The 17094-nt window shown below is 44.3% G+C and overlaps 1 protein-coding gene across 2 annotated transcripts in view; it reads left to right on the top strand.

Annotated features, from left to right (window-relative positions):
- stac (SH3 and cysteine rich domain) overlaps positions 1-16928 on the top strand; it is a 41688-nt gene extending 24760 nt beyond the window's left edge. For both annotated transcript variants that reach the window (XM_056295853.1, XM_056295852.1), the window contains 8 exons: positions 3485-3566; positions 3701-3807; positions 4806-4887; positions 5609-5676; positions 8339-8430; positions 12575-12626; positions 13680-13817; positions 15064-16928. In XM_056295853.1, coding sequence (XP_056151828.1) covers positions 3485-3566; positions 3701-3807; positions 4806-4887; positions 5609-5676; positions 8339-8430; positions 12575-12626; positions 13680-13817; positions 15064-15162 — 720 coding nt within the window. In that variant the 3' untranslated portion in view covers positions 15163-16928. The remainder of the gene's footprint in view (positions 1-3484; positions 3567-3700; positions 3808-4805; positions 4888-5608; positions 5677-8338; positions 8431-12574; positions 12627-13679; positions 13818-15063) is intronic.
- Positions 16929-17094: the final 166 nt, after the last annotated feature.

Raw genomic sequence — 17094 nt, 5'->3', positions numbered from 1 at the left:
CAGGTGCTCTGGTTTCCTCCCACAGTCCAAAGACATGGAGGTCAGGTGAATCCGCCATACTAAATCGCTCGTGTGTGTGTGTGTGTGTGTGTGTGTGTGTGTGTGTGTGTGTGTGTGTGTGTGTGTGTGTGTGTGTGTGTGTGTGTGTGTGTGTGTGTGTGTGTGTGTGTGATGGTCTGGCGGCCTGTCCAATGAGTGCTGGGATAGGCTCCAGCATCCCCACGACCCTGAGAGCAGGATAAGTGGTTCAGATAATGGATGGATGGATGGATGGAAATAACTTGGAATCAGCCTGTGTTAATGGGATGTCATAAAAGGGAACTTTGGGACACTTTGGCAATAATACAGATTTCGCAGACAATTACCGAAGATTTCATTTTGCTCAATTGTCTGCCTCTGAACCAAGTTCTGTTCCACGACGAAACTCACTAGATTTAGCACGCTCTCTTTTCTTTCCCGTTGGTACTCACTATCCATTAGATGCCCAGAGGATGAGCTTTTCTTGGAGATAGGATCAGCTTTCAGGAGTGGAAAATGAGGTTGAGGGGTCAAGCATAAAAATGGAAGTTTCCCCTATGGAGTAAAGCTCTAAATTAGAGTTGCTCTGTACTTGGACACTTGTACTCCAGTCCGCCTCTGCTTATTTCTCTACTGAGTCTCTTCTGCTTATTTCTCTTGGCCTAAGGGCCGACAAACAAACTGGACTTAATACTTTGTTTGTTTGTATATGCCGAAAACGAGATATTGTCTGTGTGACTCTACGTCTAAAGGAAGCTCAAAATCTCATAGCAAAATATATCTTAAAAATCAACAGTGGCATTAAAATGTAGATCTTTGTTCCTCAGCTATTTCTGCAAATTTCAGTTAAAAAAAAATCAACAAAATTAAATATGACCTGAGTGTAATGTTACTCTGCGATAGCAAAGCTCACCAAACAGATCTTTTCTATTGAACATTGTCTTATGTAAGTATATTATGATCAATAAGACAAACTTATGAAGCTATGTAACAAACTTGAAGAAGAAGAAGAAGAAGAAGAAGATGATGATGATGATGATGATGATGACGATGGTGATGACCTACTTTATTAAGCCCCATTTAACCCATCCACTAGGAGCAGTGAGCAGCCACCGTGCAGGACTCAGGGACCAACTCCTGGTCTTTTCCTATGCCTTGCTCAGGGACACAGACAGGAGTATTAACCCTAACATGTATGGCTTTGATGATGGGAAGTAACCGAGGCACCCCGAGTAAACTCACGCAGACACGGGGAGAACATGCGAACGCCACACAGAAAGGACCTGGGAAGGCCTGAGGTTTGAACCCAGGACCTTCTTGCTGTGAGGCAAAGATGTCCAAAGTCAAAGTTTAATACAGTTTAAATGCTACTTGAATACTCATTAAAGTGTAATTAAACCCTAAATCCAATTGTATTGAACAGAGAACATGTCTTTATGCCATCTGCCTGTTGAAACCTATATCATCTGTGTCAGTTCTGGGCATAATTTCATCATTGGCTGAGATAACTTTACTGAACATCATGCCACCCTGTTTTGGTTGAAATGTTCACCCCTGCTGCATTGCTCCTACCCAATTGGTGATGTAGTTACAGAGATTTTGAGATATCCTGATGTTAGTGGGCAGAGTCCAAGAAACAGATTTATCAGATAGGTTCATCTCCACACCTGTTCTCCCACCTCGCTCCCTGTACTCCAAATCGTCATGTTCCAATGATATGCACTGGGCCAAGACGAGTATTGCATTAGTTATGCAAATTATTGCATTACATTATTGCATTAGTATTGCATAAATAACAAACTCACAGTAACATGAGCGTTGCAGATGATAGGCCACTCAAGTTGTTGTCTTTTATGTATTGCAGCATCACCCAGATGGACTCATCACAAGCATGTCTCTTTTAACCTCTTAATGAATTTGCCTCTGAAAATCCTGACATCACAGCTCTTTAGAAGGGTTAAAACAGCCCAGCGGTTGCTTATTTGAGCTCTCGTCATCATGTGCTAAACGGAGAATTAATCAGACCTGATTAGCAATGCAGATTGTAGCAAACACCACTTGATTATACCAAATGTAAACAAACAAGAGAGCCTGACCAAAAAGCCGGGCAGAGGTCTTCTCACCAATTGGGTGCACATTTACATCACAGAAATGAATTCATTGTTTTCCCAGAGACACAAAACACGCTGCAAATGAATCGTGGATGAGAGTCTGTGTGACATGGGTGAACCCGGACTGTTAATGCAATGCTTATCCCAGAAATTAAAAAAAAAAAGGAGAGAAAACAAACAGTGAGGATGTTGCACTATACATATTTAACCAGATTAACTTTAAATTAATCAACCCACTCAGTACTGAGGACCACAGCCTCTCTGCAGGGATACAGTCTCTTTTCTTATAAGCAAAAAGGACTCATGACCGATGGGGTAGAATCGATGAAATGGGAAACAGTACTTTCTTTTTTTTTGATTTTCCTCCCTTATTCTCCCAATTGTACTTGGCCAATTACCCCACTCCTCCGAGCCATCCCGGTCGCTGCTCCACCCCCTCTGCTGATCCAGGGAGAGCTGCAGACTACCACCTGCCTCCTCTGATACATGTGGAGTCGCCAGCCTCTTCTTTTCACCTGACAGTGAGAAGTTTCAACAGGGGGACGTAGCACGTTGGGGGATCGCTGTATTCCCCCCAGTCCCCCGAACAGGCACCCCGTCTGACCAGAGGGGGTGCTAGTGAAGCGACCAGGACACATATCCACATCTGGCTTCCCACCTGCAGACACAGCCAATTGTGTCTATAGGGACACCCGACCAAGCCAGAGGTAACACGGGGATTCAAACCAGTGATCCCCATGTTGGTAGGCAATGGAATAGACCACCATACTGGTTTGGTGTTTTTTTAATTCTGTCCCATGGCCACTTCACCAGCTCTGCCTCTGTCAACGCACATGACTGCTTAAGTGCAAAAGATTGATAGGATTTTCTTCATCTCCAATGTGTCCTTTGCTCAACCCTTGTCGGGAAGTTAAATCACCCTGACTCTAAATACATTCTATACACAATAAACAGGGATAGCAATTTCACTCCAAGTGCAAGATTGGAAAAACATAAAACTTAGATAACTGCAAGTTAGGCTGCCAGGCTATGATTGCATTTCAGTTTTGCAGTACATTTAAAGGATTCATTTGACATTTCCATCCACTGGCAAACCTGGGACATGTTAGTTTTCTGGGAAAATTGTGACTGAGCTTGTTGTGGTGCAGCCAAACAGTGATGCATAATTGCTGGCTGGACAAAAAGTTCAGTGGCCATTCCAGTTGAAATTTACCAATTCATATTCAATTCTGTTTGGGAAGGGGTGAAGAGATGATGCGGTGTATGGTGGTGTCAGGGTACTCCTCCTTTGTATTGATCAATCCTGCTCACTAATGCTCTATCCTTCTCTCCATTTTCATTCCCCCCCATCACAGCCAAAAGGCTTTCGACGGTACTACAGCTCTCCATTACTGATCCAAGAACAGTTTGGGTGTATCAAAGAGGTCATGCCCATCGGTAAGGATGTTGGTCTTAATCTCCATAATAAAGTAAATTGTGAACAATATAGCATGGTATGCACTGAAATGGACATCAATTTTCCTCATCAACTTGTCATAGCTCTTAGCACTACCTGTCATTCTCTCCCCAAGCTTGTGGAAATAAGGTGGACCCTGTGTACGAGGCCCTGAGATTCGGTACATCACTTGCACAAAAGGCCAAGAGAGCCAGTGGCTCTGAATCTCCTCACAGAAACTCGGTAAAGTCAACTGAACATCAGTAACCATTTTCATTGTCTATGTTCAGTTCATGTCCTCTTACAAGTTGCATTATACACTTAACTTCAGTGCAGATATCTTTGTTTTGGTGAATGGGGCCTGGTTTATTTTGATCACAGATTAGTACAGTTTGGCACTGCTGTCACATTTCTTATGTTTTATCCCCCTCAGATATACACATACGATGGTCTAAATAGATATGGCCATTGCGAAGTTGTAACACTACCAATAAAGGCAGTCTGGTTTAGGCAGCAATGAAGGGAGATGTCAGTGGAAATGCTCACATTACAGCTATTAAGATTAACTGGGCAGATTACACAGATGAGATACACTCTCCAGTCTTCCTGTTCTTTTATATTTGTGCAATGTAAAAGGAAACCTGTTATGCACAGCTTATCGCTTAAAGTATACCCTTGCATCTGCAGTTTGAGTAAGCATCTTGCTAAGCAGACATCTGAAAGTGGTTGGGTCTAGGCCGCCCTGTCCTGCACAGCTGCTGGTGTGTGTGTGTGTGTGTGTGTGTGTGTGTGTGTGTGTGTGTGTGTGTGTGTGTGTGTGTGTGTGTGTGTGTGTGTGTGTGTGTGTGTGTGTGTGTGTGTGTCACTGGAGGTTTAGCGATACAATGTGATCCCAACAGGGGTTATGATAATAGCTGTTAAATGTTGTCTTAGTAACCACATGTGTTCCACTTCACAAACTTACACCACACTGCAAAATGGCAAGCTAGTCTCTCAAACCGAAATGCCTATATCTCCGTTTACATTGATAAAACTGCCCCAAAGTAACCAATAATAGCTAAATGCATGGTGTTCATAGTAAGTTGTGTCCTTTATTATGTTGTTTTATTGTCTCCCAGTTTTTTTTTTTTTAGATTAACTGTCTACCTATCTGTCGGACTGTTTCTCATACTTGAGTCTTGTGCTGTTATTTGTTATGTTCAAATCAACGAGTGCTGTTTCTCTGTATGTTGTGTGTTCAGACCAGTGACTTGGACAAGGTTCCAGAGGAAGCTGTAGCTCACAGCAGTAGGCACGAGCTGTCCAGGAAACACAGTGATGATGGTGAGTATCAGCAAGTACATGGTGTGCGTCTGGACAGAAGCCAGGTAGTGACAGAAGGAAAAAAAGAAAGCTGCATTGCTCTTCCCGTCTGAGAGAGACCAAAAAAGTTGCATCACAGAATCCTATTTCTATGATTCATTTAAGAGGCAGGCTGGCTCAGTGGCGCAATAAAATCTCTGGTGGAGGGCAAGGCATTGACCCTTCACATCCAGAGGCATTCAGCCTGAGCAATGAAGGCAGAAGTAACCACAGTGAGAATAGTGGAGTAGAGACCTTGGTATTGAAAAATGTTATTTGAAGCACAGCTACAAGGCTAGCCAATATTCTTCAAAGATAATTGCGGCTGACACACAAAAAGAAGAAATGGAAAATCTCGTGCTTTGTTTCTCGGGTTCTGCCACGTGTCAGTCACCTCGCATATCTTCCTAGTCTGTGCTCAGGTTTCTTAAAAATGCTCAGTAGAGGGAAAAGGTGACATGTTTATGAGTCTGTTCTCTTGAAATACCTGTGGGAAATCCTTTGACACACCTGTGTGAAATATATGATAAAAACAGTTCTGCTTGTGGCAAGTTCATAAATTTACTTGAGGTGGGTGAAAATGTTGCCTCTTAGCCGATTCAGCCTCGTTTCTCTGTCTTCCTAATATTTCTTCTCCTGAAGTTTTTTTTTGTACGAAAGGTCATTTCCCCCCCCCCACTCAGTGGTGTTTCTCTCCCTTTAGTTTTTACAGCCCTTGAGAATGGAACAGATCATTACCATCAGCCAGAGAGGAAGCCGGAGGATTTGCTGGTAAGACAATCAAGCTCTCAAAGACAAACTACACAGTCTTCATATGCAAATGTCAGATGGAAAATCAAGGGGGGGATTAAGGGAGAATAAATAAAAGTTTCTGTATCTTCCTCAGGTAGAATTCTTTTAAGAAACTAACCAGCTCTTTGGTATAGCCTTTGCCTGCCGGTGACACAGAATAAGATACAGAGAAGTAGTAATTGTTGTGATTTAAATGCATGTTTTAAGGCAACAGATAAGCGCCTTCTGTGTAGACCAGTCCTGCTAGGCGTGCATCTTTTTCGACCTGATTTGAAAGTGATCCGAAGCCTGCTGGCACACAAAGCATAGGCATGAATACTAGCAGGGCAGTTTATGAATGCACTGCTTATCCATTTAATAAACTTTTGATTGTGAAAACAGAAAAGGGAAATGGCTCACTGCACTTCAGGGGAATGAGACTGGGTGATACGCTTCCAAGTGTGAATTCGCCTGCGCATTCCCCCCCCCCCCCCGTTTGTGACTTCAGGATTGACGTCAAGATTCTTGTGCGTTTCTGATAACTGGAGTAGTCAGCTTTTTATGCTGATGTCCTGCTTTTTCTGAGTGTCCCAGAGCAAAGCAGCAATGCACACTGAAAACCTCTGAGAACTGTCTGTGCTCACTGAACATTCTCTGAACTCTGTCTGCTTAGCATGAGAATGGACACAGAGCCAGTTTTTACTGTGTCTCCATGTTAACTGTGTGCAGTTGGCCTGACCCCACCATCGCTGCTGAATTTCCCAGGAGTTAAAGGGAGGACTTCTTTTTCTGCTGTAACAAATCATACCCGAGCTGACATGGCCACTGGCATGCATTGATAGGGCTAAGCCCCTGACCCTGATGTTTAGATCTGCAGCCCTGGAGTCTGCGGTGCAATATTTATTCCCCAGTGAATGTGCAATGCTGACAGTGCAAAATGCATGGCAGTGCAAAATGCATGGCAGTGGACGGTAAACTTTGGCAGAGATCATTGCGTCTTCTTAAGTAACAATGAATATTTCATGAGAAAATTTCAGAAAGTTAGCTCCATTTCTGTTTTTTCTGTTGATGCTTTATTGCAGACTTTGGCAGGAGCCTAAATCATAGTAATATGAAAGCTGATTGTACATATTCCTTATTTGAGACAAGGCTTTCCTGTTTACCTTTTAGTTGTACATGTTTATCTTTGTTGTCAACAATAGAAAAAGGCAAACACAAAATTATCACACAAGCATGCAAGACGGAGCACAGACATAAACCCACACAAATCTCTCTTCTGTGCACACCCAGTTTAATCGCCCAGTTCAGCCAGCCATTTCAGGGAGGAGACATGAAGTTTATTGTGCAGTGTTATCAGGTTGGACTGAGCACAGCTGGCAGCAGGCTGTTTGTCTTTATGATGACAGGTCCATTAGACCGGTCCGGCGGATAGATAGATGAAGACTATGCAGGGTAATGAGCAAAGGAACACATTTGGTCCTCCTTCACTGCGCCACAGGGGGGAGGCTGCATGTGAAGGAGAATTCTATCATGAAAAGCATGCACGCACGCACGCACGCACGCACGCACACACACACACACACACACACACACACACACACACACACACACAGGGAACTCAATATTTCAAACCAACCTTAAATAGGCTGCATGCGCCGCTGTTTTATACAGCTGCAGCACACGTAATTTCAAGGTTTCAGTTTTTCCTGTGACAGCTTCCCTTTAATGCATCCTCACCCATACACAATGCTAAACGTGGTCTTCTTTTCCAACTGTTGTTCCCTGGGTCTGCCCAACCTCCCATCCACTACACCACTACACCACAACAGAAAGGCTCTCAAGGCCGGCAATGAGCTCTTAGTTAGCTGTAATTGACTTTATTGTTCAGTGTTGTTCTTTTCACCTTGGGCCAGAAGGGCAGTTTTTCTTGTTGCCTGGGTAACTCCCCAAATTCATCAGCCATATCGACAACCCACCTGGCTCATGAGCAGGGAGCCATTTTTGCGGCACAACAAATGAATAAACTTTGCCTCATTACTATGTAGAGCCAAAACCGCAGCCTCAGTTGAGACAGAATTGCCTTGCAAAAATAGCCATCAGTAAGTCTTTTCCATCTTTTTAGCTGGGTTTCCCTGCAGTCACAAAGAAACATAAATATAAATCAAAAAACTTTGGTGACACAGTAGGTTGGTTTCAGACCTGGGATATTGCTGATAAAATGCAAAAACACCTTCAGTTTATAGCAGGTGCTAACAGTATCAGAATATATCTTTCTGCTAATTGTGGTAACAACTTCCTCTCCACCCACACTTCTACCCATTCCTAATTCCCTGAAAGCTAATGAAAACCCAACAAGGAGACTCTGCTTCTCCTACTCATGGTGACAAGGAGTTTAAAAAAGAATAGATTGCAGAACAAGTTAAGCAGTTTGTCTGTCTATCAGTCTATGGTCAACAATAGCTGCTCACATAATCATCAATGTTAACATGTTAGACTTAAAACACAATTACAAAGAATTTTGACTATGAAATACTATAAAATATTGGTGAAAAAGCCAGATGTGTGTGTGTGTGTGTGTGTGCGTGCGTGCGTGCGTGCGTGCGTGCGTGCGTGCGTGCGTGCGTGCGTGCGTGCGTGTGTGTGTGTATGTGATGTCCAACAGGAGCGGAGACAACTTCAGAAGGACCCCGAGCACAACACCTATGTGGCCTTGTACAATTTCATTCCCCAGGAGAGCCATGACTTAGAGATGAGGTTGGTTTATGCACACACACACACACACACACACACACACACACACACACACACACACACACACACACACACACACACACACACACACACACACACACACACCGATAAGCCAAAACATTAAAACCACTGACAAGTAAGTGGATAACAGTGATCATCTCGTTACAATGGCACCTGTCAAGGGGTGGGACATATTAGGCAGCAAGCGAACAGTCAGTTCTTGAAGTTGAAGTTGACGGGCAAGCGTAAGGATCTGAGTGACTTTGAAAAGGGCCAAATTGTGATGGCTAGATGACGGGGTCAGAGCATCTCCAAAACAGCAAGTCTTGTGGGGTTCCCAGTATGCAGTTGTCAGTCAGTACCTACCAAAAGTGGTCCAAGGAAGGACAACCAGTGAACCGGTGACAGGGTCATGGGTGCCCAAGACTCGTTGATGCTTGTGGGGAGTTAAGACTAGCCCGTCTGGTTCGATCCCACAGAAGAGCTACTGTAGCTCAAATTGCTGAAAAAGTTAATGCTGGCTACGATAGACAGGTCTCAGAACACATAGTGCATTACAGCTTGACGTGTATGGGGCTGAGTAACCGTAGACCGGTCAAAGTGCCCATGATGACCCCTGTCCCCCGCGAAAAGCGCCTACAATGGGCACATGAACATCAGAACTGGACCATGGAGCAATGGAAGACGGCCTGGTCTGTTGAATCACATTTTCTTTTACATCATGTGGACAGCCAGGTGCATGTGCATTGTTTACCTGGGGAAGAGATGTCACCAGGATGCATTATGGGAAGAAGGCAAGCCAGCAGAGGCAGTGTGATGCTCTGGGCAGTGTTCTGCTGGGAAACCTTGGGTCCTGGCATTCATGTGGCTGTTACTTTGACCACATACCACCTACCTAAACATTGTTGCAGACCAGGTACACCCCTTCATGGCAACGGTATTCCCTGATGGCAGTGGCCTCAGGTGGATTTAATGTTTTGGATGATTGGTGTACACACACACACACACACACACAGAGAGAGAGAGAGAGAGAGAGAGAGAGAGAGAGAGAGAGAGAGAGAGAGAGAGAGAGAGAGAGAGAGAGAGAGAGAGAGAGAGAGAGAGAGAGAGAGAGAGAGAGAGAGAGAGAGAGAGAGAGAGAAAGAGAGAGAGAGAGAGAGAGAATTAACTGTAAAAGAAAGTTGAATCAGTTCATCTGGATACGTTTATTGACAGAAACGTTTCATCGCTCATCTCAGTGACCTCTTCAGTCTCAACTGACTGCAGGTATCCCCACCCTTATAAACAATACAGTGGCATAACCACTGAAAAAAAACTGATCAGTTTCATATGCAGATTATCATGACCATTAACTAGCGTTACAATGGCAACCTGTACTATTCACAGAGGATTTGATAATGTTTGCCATCACAGCATCGTAAGATGGTGACAGATTTACACTTAGTCCCCCCCCCCTCCCCTCGGTTCAGGGTTAGTCGTTCTGTTTTGCTTTTCCTGCTGCCTCTGTGATAGTGATAACAGTTATTCTACACACTGACACACACACATACACCAGTGCATACAAGATATTTTGTTTACCTTTGCAGATAAGCAGCCAGGCAGGCCTCGGTGAATGCTGTAGTCACTGGTGAATCGCTATCTTTTCCATGTCAGTGCTCTCTAATGCCTGCCGTCTTAGCCGAGATTAGCATGTTTGTGTCTGTTGTGCGAGTGCCCAAAGGTGTATGAGGATAGATTCACTAAAATATCTAATTAATGTCCTTCTTTTGGGGGAAAGGTAGCTTAAGATATTTAATCACAATTGCGTGCTTACCAACACTTCCTTGACAGCATATTGATATCAACCAATCCCATGACTGATCACATTAAGCCTGACAGAGAAAGCAAGGCAGCAGAGAAGTTTAGAGGAGTTCTTCTAGAGGACAATCATGAAAGCTTTTACCCTTCTCAACGAGCAGTCACCATGAGATGGCAAGCCAGATACCGCTTGGGGTCAAATCAACATGTAATAAAAGAACGATTCACTGTGGAGATCACTGTTATCGCTATACCAGTGGCCTGTAGTATTGTCTCCAGTATAATCTGAACACCACGCTTCCTACTTTCTGCCTCACGGTAGCAGTGATGAATGGAGTGCCATGTTTAGTGGTCCTTTGAAACTGCCTCTTGGCAAAGTGAGCATTCCCTCTGAAACAACGCTTCAGCCCAAGTACTGATTTGCTCCTTGTTCTCAAAGAAATCCTAGGAGGCTGAGAGTACATGAGAGTATTCTCTCTCTCTCTCTGTCGCTCTCTCTTTCTCTGTCTGTCTCTGTCTCTGCTGCTCTCTCTCTCTCTGTTGCTCTTTCTCTCGCTGCCACTCTCTCTCTCGCTCTCTCTCTGTCACTCTCTCTCTCTCCCTCTCTGTCTCTGTCTCTCTTTCTCTTTGCCGCTCTCTGTCTCTCTTTCTCGCTGCCACTCTCTCTCTCTCTCTCTCTCTCTCTCTCTCTCTCTCTCTCTCTCTCTCTCTCTCTCTCTCTCTCTCTCTCTCTCTCTCTCTCTCTCTCTCTCTCTCTCTCTCTCTCTCTCTCTCTCTGTCACTTTCTCCCTCTCCCTCTCTTGTCTTTCTTTCTCTCTGCCGCTCTCTGTCTCTCTTTCTTGCTGCCACTCTCTCTCGCGCTCTCTCTCTGTCACTTTCTCCCTCTCCCTCTCTGTCTCTGTCTCTCTTTCTCTTTGCTGCTCTCTGTCTCTCTTTCTCGCTGCCACTCTCTCTCTCTCTCTCTCTCTCTCTCTCTCTCTCTCTCTCTCTCTCTCTCTCTCTCTCTCTCTCTCTCTCTCTCTCTCTCTCTCTCTCTCTCTCTGTCACTTTCTCCCTCTCCCTCTCTTGTCTTTCTTTCTCTCTGCCGCTCTCTGTCTCTCTTTCTTGCTGCCACTCTCTCTCGCGCTCTCTCTCTGTCACTTTCTCCCTCTCCCTCTCTGTCTCTGTCTCTCTTTCTCTCTGCCGCTCTCTCCCTTTCTTGCTGCCGCTCTCTCACTCTCTCTCTCTCTCACACACACACACACACACACACCACCTGAACTCAGGCAGAATTCCGTTGTGAACTTCCTCCTCTCTCCAGACGAACTTCAATCATCCGGCCTCATTTGATATTCATTGGCGTCCTGTCTACGACTCCGTGCACTGATAGCTTGTGTACAGTACAAGCGACACCAATCGCGGCTGTAAATCTGTTCCTTTGTGACAGCCCCCTTTCAGAGTTTTCCCTGAGGTCTTATTGTGGACAGTAATCAATACATCACAAGCTATGAAACATAAAAGACACGAAAGGACAATGGAGAGACAAACAGAATACCTAATCAAAACTTTCCATCTCTATTCTCTTTTCAAGTCAGGAAATCAGGCGTGTGAATTGAATCGAAGACTTGGAAAACCTACTAATCAGTTGCAAAAAAATAACGCTCCTTTGTTTTAGTTTTAACCATCAATAATAGAAAAGCATTCTTGTATGTGTATGTGTGTGTGTGTGTGCAATGATTTTGTTCAACTTGAACTGCATGCTGGAATAGATACAGCAGCATTTCCTGTACTCGGCACAACATTCATCAACTTGGCGCTCCTCGAGTTCAACAATTTCGCAGCTTTTGAGTGATTTCACATGTTTTCCTTACCTACTATAAAACAGCGTTCAGTGAGTCACGTTAAGTGTTCCTGGCAGAGAACAGTCACGTTTGTAATTGGACTAATCGTAAGCAAAGCAGAAAGGAAGCAATAGAAAAGAAACCACATTTCAGCCAGCTTCACCGCTCCCTTTGATTCTCATTGGTCAGATGAAGCCCTCGGCCCTTCAACAGATGCAAACAATTATGACACATAAGTTTTGATGAGGTACACTTGATTTATTGGGCTCCGAATTTCCCAAACAAGGAAGAGTTGCAGACCAAACAAACAGGATGAAAACATGTCAGAGACCCCCCAAAACAACAGTAAGGAAGAGAAAGGACAAACATTTGCTTTTCTTCTCAATGGACATGACAGAACTTCCTGAACAGCTCACGAACTCAGCAACACTTCTACGTTTTCCTCGGTGTTAACTGTCATTCAACAGTCTGTTGTTCAGTACTATCATCAGTCATTAATCTTTATTTTTCTTTATTCTGTTCTTTTGAAGACCAGGAGATAAAATCATTCTTGCTGATGACTCCAATGATGACTGGTGGAGGGTAAGTATTGAATCAGTAACGTATTGTAATGATGCAGCCCATCACCCACAATCAAACAATTCGTTTTGTTACCCATGCTCATCAAATTATTTATTGTATCGTGTACCGATTTTTTATTTTTTTTGGACAGAATTTCCCCGCCAATTGTACCCATCCAAATTACCCCACTCTTCCAAGCTGTCCCGGTCACTGCTCGACCCCCTGTCGATCCAGGGAGGGCTGCAGACTACCACATGCCTCCTCCGATACATGTGGAGTCGCTGGCTGCTTCTTTTCACCTGACAGTGAGGAGTTTCACCAGCAGGACGTAGCGCGTGGGAGGATCATGCTATTTCCCCCTAGTTCCCCCTTCCCCCAGAACAGGCGCCCTGACCGACCAGACGAGATGCTAGTGCAGTGACCAGGACACATACCCACATCCGGCTCCCCATCCGCAGACACGGCCAATTGTGTCTGTAGGGATGCCCGACCAAGCCGGAGGCAACACGGCGATCCCTGTGTTGATAGGCAACAGAATAGACTGCTACACTCCCCAGACACCCGTGTACAGATTTTTTTAAATACTTGAAAGGTATTTTGTTAACTGGTTTGCTTCCTCTTGCATCTGCGTCTTCTGCCAAAGCCCAAAATGTCCCTGCATGAGTTGGAGTGATAAATTACAGGTATTAGAGCGGTAAATTAAGGGAGCGAGACAATAGCCAACCTCGGGATGGAGACGCATGACAGATAAATTAGGGAGACAAAACGACTGAAACGTGACTCACCAGAGGCGCTGCACGGCTACTAGACCATGCAGAGATTCATGCCTTTTATTCTCCATCAACTCTGTGTAAACTCAAACATCTGGGCTATTCTGCCTCAGCGTTGAGCAAGGCCACATGCCTTCAAATATCTAAATATGTGCACGGATTTTGTATTCATTGTTATGGCATAGAGTAGACTAACTAAATATCAGTTATTTTTAAACACTTGTTCTTTGCTTTAGATTTTCCTTTTGTTGGTTTGCATGAAAATAAAAAAGGAAACATTGACTTTGTCCCACTTTTCTTTCAGGGCGTAATCGAGGACAGGGTTGGCTTCTTCCCAGCATCATTTGCTCATCAGGTGCTGGCTAAAGACCAAGTGTACAGGTGTAACAGGACGTTCATTGGATGTAAAGAGCAAGGCCAGATCACCCTGAAGCAAGGCCAGGTAGTTTCCTATATCCTTTTTTTTCTGTTCACAACAATAAGAGCAAGAACAAACCTTGTAATTATAGCACTTGGCAGATGTTTGTTTTGTTCATCCAAAGCATGCATTTAATTCATTACAGAGTATAAACAAATGTCTAACTATGCTTGGCCACATTCAAGAATAATCTAGCAGAAAGGGCCTACAGACCAGGCATTATGAAGACTGAGCTAGTGAACATAGTTGTCATTATGGTGTTTTGAATCCATGACTTTTATTCCAGACGTAAAAAATGCCCACTGTACAGCTGTGGCTAATTGATGATCAATCACTAGCTATTAGCACACATCAGAATCACATTATCCACCTGCTCCTAAACCATCATATAGTAGCCCTCTCTGCAGCCCCCAAATCTCCTCTAGCCTCCCGCGACTCTTCACTCGATGAAACACGCTCTCACAGCAGTTACCATGGCATTAGCATTTTTTAGTATAATGGTTTCCAGCCCCCCCCCTCCCCTTTCCCACAACACTTTCCAGGGTATCTGGCAGCAGAGATGAAAGAGATTAACTCCTATTTGCGCAAAATCCATCCATGAACCCCCAGCAGCCCCACCCCGAAGAGATAGATGTTGTAGTGTACTTGCATATAAAGCAAGTATGCAACGGCAGCGTTCACTGGGTGCACGCAAGGATTTGTGGATGATGTATAAATGGTAGCAGAGATAGAATTGCATGCTCGCTGGTTCGAATCCCCGTGTTATCTTCGGCTTAGTCGGGAGTCCCTACAGATACATTTGGCCGTGTCAGTGGGTGGGAAGCCGGATGTGGGCATGTGTCCTTGTCGCTGCATTAGCGCTTCCTCTGGCCGGTCGGGGTGCCTGTTTGGGAGGGGGGAGAGGGAACTTGGGGGAATAGCATGATCCTCCCACATGCTAGGTCCCCCTGGTGAGACTCCTCACTGTCAGATGAAGGTGAAAAGAAGCGGCTGGCGACTCCACGTGTATTGGAGGAGGCATGTGGTAGTCTGCAGCCGTCCCCGGATCAGCAGAGGGGGTGGAGCAGCGACCGGGACGGCTTGGAGAGCGGGGTGATTGGCCAGGTACAATTGGAGAGAAAAAAGGAAAAATCCAAAAAAAAAAAAGAAGAAAAGAAACACATGCTCAGATGTTGCTCTCTTGCTGATCTGTTGATCGAAATGCGATCACCGCACGCGTGTTTATTTAACATGAAAGTAACATTCACCGCCATCCTCCTTGTTCCCTCAGATTTGCGTCAGCAGCGAGGGCGAATGCAGCGGCTTCGTCAGAGTGGCCAGCGGAAAAAAGAGAGGCTACGTGCCCTGTGACATTCTCGAAATCATCTGAGAGAAACCACTGAACGAATTCGGGAGAGGGGCAGAGATGGCAAACGAGGCAGAGAGCGAGAGAGAGAGTCAGCGAGGGTATGTTGACTGGGACAGGAGCACTTGGGTCGGTTATCGGGCTCCCGAAAGGGGGCCGACGAGAGGAAACCATTCAACTTCAAAATGGCTGCATGAGACCAACTGCAGGAACTGGCCCTCGATAGACGGCAACTATAAAACGTGTTGGACCTTCACTCGCTACGGACAACTTTACTCCTCCTGCTCAGAGTTCCCATTAGGCTCTCATTGCCCACTCCCTCGCTCTCTCTCAGCTTGTGGATGCTGAGGTGATGGACTGTGTGTTGTTTGGGGAGACATCCGTTCACTGTATCACTGGATTTGGTTTGATTTAGAGGGTGCATTTCCTTTCTTTATTTTGACGTTTCTTTGTTGCTTCTGTTTTATTAGTTTCCTTCCAGTACAAAATGAACGGGGTTCGTCTTTGAGAAGGATTTGTCTTTGCCAGGAAGAAAAGTGAGTTGACTGTATGAGCTCAAAAAAAGGGAAACACATATTTACAACAGTTTTCTTTTTTCAAAAGGTTTCATGCAAATAATGGCATTTCGCCCTCAAGGTAATGTAGCGGTCATGCTTTGACATTAAGTTCCAGGCGATAGTTTGGACAGCTTTTAACTTTTATTATCAAAGTAGTTGCCGGTAAATTCTATGCTGAATCGTGTGGTTATTTTCCCTACCATCAACTAATATGACAAACGGTTCATAATATTAATGAATGTATAAAATAATGCATATATTACACAACTAACCTTACAGAAGTATTTGACAAAAGGACTTCAAACTTTCATATAGCTTTCAAGGTGGGGAAAAAAGTAATTGTATTGCCTCTAGTTCACAATTACAGACTTTACTATTACACCATTAAATTAGTACCATGCATTTCTTTATGCAACAAGAGAAGAACAGCAAAACTCACAAGGTGCATCGGAAAGGTTTGGGTGAATGTGTGAAGAGATTAGAGACTCACTTTTCTTTCAAAAAATACCCCATCCCACTTTCTGGTATCATGTCCAGTTGGTTGCTCATTGCAATCTCAGGTTTTACTTAAGAACCTTTAAAACATTTCCACTGAACTGACGATTGAGTAAACACCACCTTTACTGTCCAGTGTGTTGGTGCTTTACACTTACATGGTAGTAATGTATGAAATTTGAGCTAATCTTGAGTTCACTGGATGTGATTTTGACAAAAGTCTGTGTTATTGTGAAATACGGGGGGGGCATAGGTACAGAGTACTTGTTGATAACCGACATGTTTTCTGCTGTGTACTTTTTTGCTCGACAGTAAATGATCAGAGTTAGGACTGACTCGTGAACACGTGAGAGTATATACACGACATGAGACCGATGCTTTTCCAGTCACCGCTTTCACCTCCAATGTGATCTCTCCGCTGTGGTTTTTCCTCTTTCCTGGCACAGAATATTCTAAGGAGGATTTCCTGTTCAGAGCCAAGTTGAGGGAGTTTATGGGAGGGTTTTTCACCACAGCAGACACAATATATCGCCCAAGGGTCATGTTGCACTGAAACTCGTCTCCACCATGCAGAACGTCCAAACCCATTGTATTGTTCATATTGTGTGCACAAGAACAAACTCCCCCGATTATTAAAATGACCAAATGTTATCGATGTTGTTTGTGTTTTGGCATGTATGTTTTGTTTTTGTTTTTTTTAGAACATTTATTTTGGGAAGGGGCAATGTACATTAATAAACATTCAAACAAATGTATATGTACCCGAGTTAGCTAGTTTCCATCGGCAGTCCCTTTGCCTGATGTTGTTACGCATCCTAGGATAATAGTACAGGGCGTCCGGGTAGTGAAGTAGTCTATTCTGTTGCCTACCAACACGGGGGTCACCAGTTCGAATCCCCGCATT

This window comes from Lampris incognitus, chromosome 16 (assembly GCF_029633865.1).
Source record: "Lampris incognitus isolate fLamInc1 chromosome 16, fLamInc1.hap2, whole genome shotgun sequence".
Lineage (NCBI taxonomy): Eukaryota > Metazoa > Chordata > Actinopteri > Lampriformes > Lampridae > Lampris > Lampris incognitus.
Note: the sequence above shows the minus strand (reverse complement) of the source record. Positions and strands in the feature narration are given on the sequence as shown.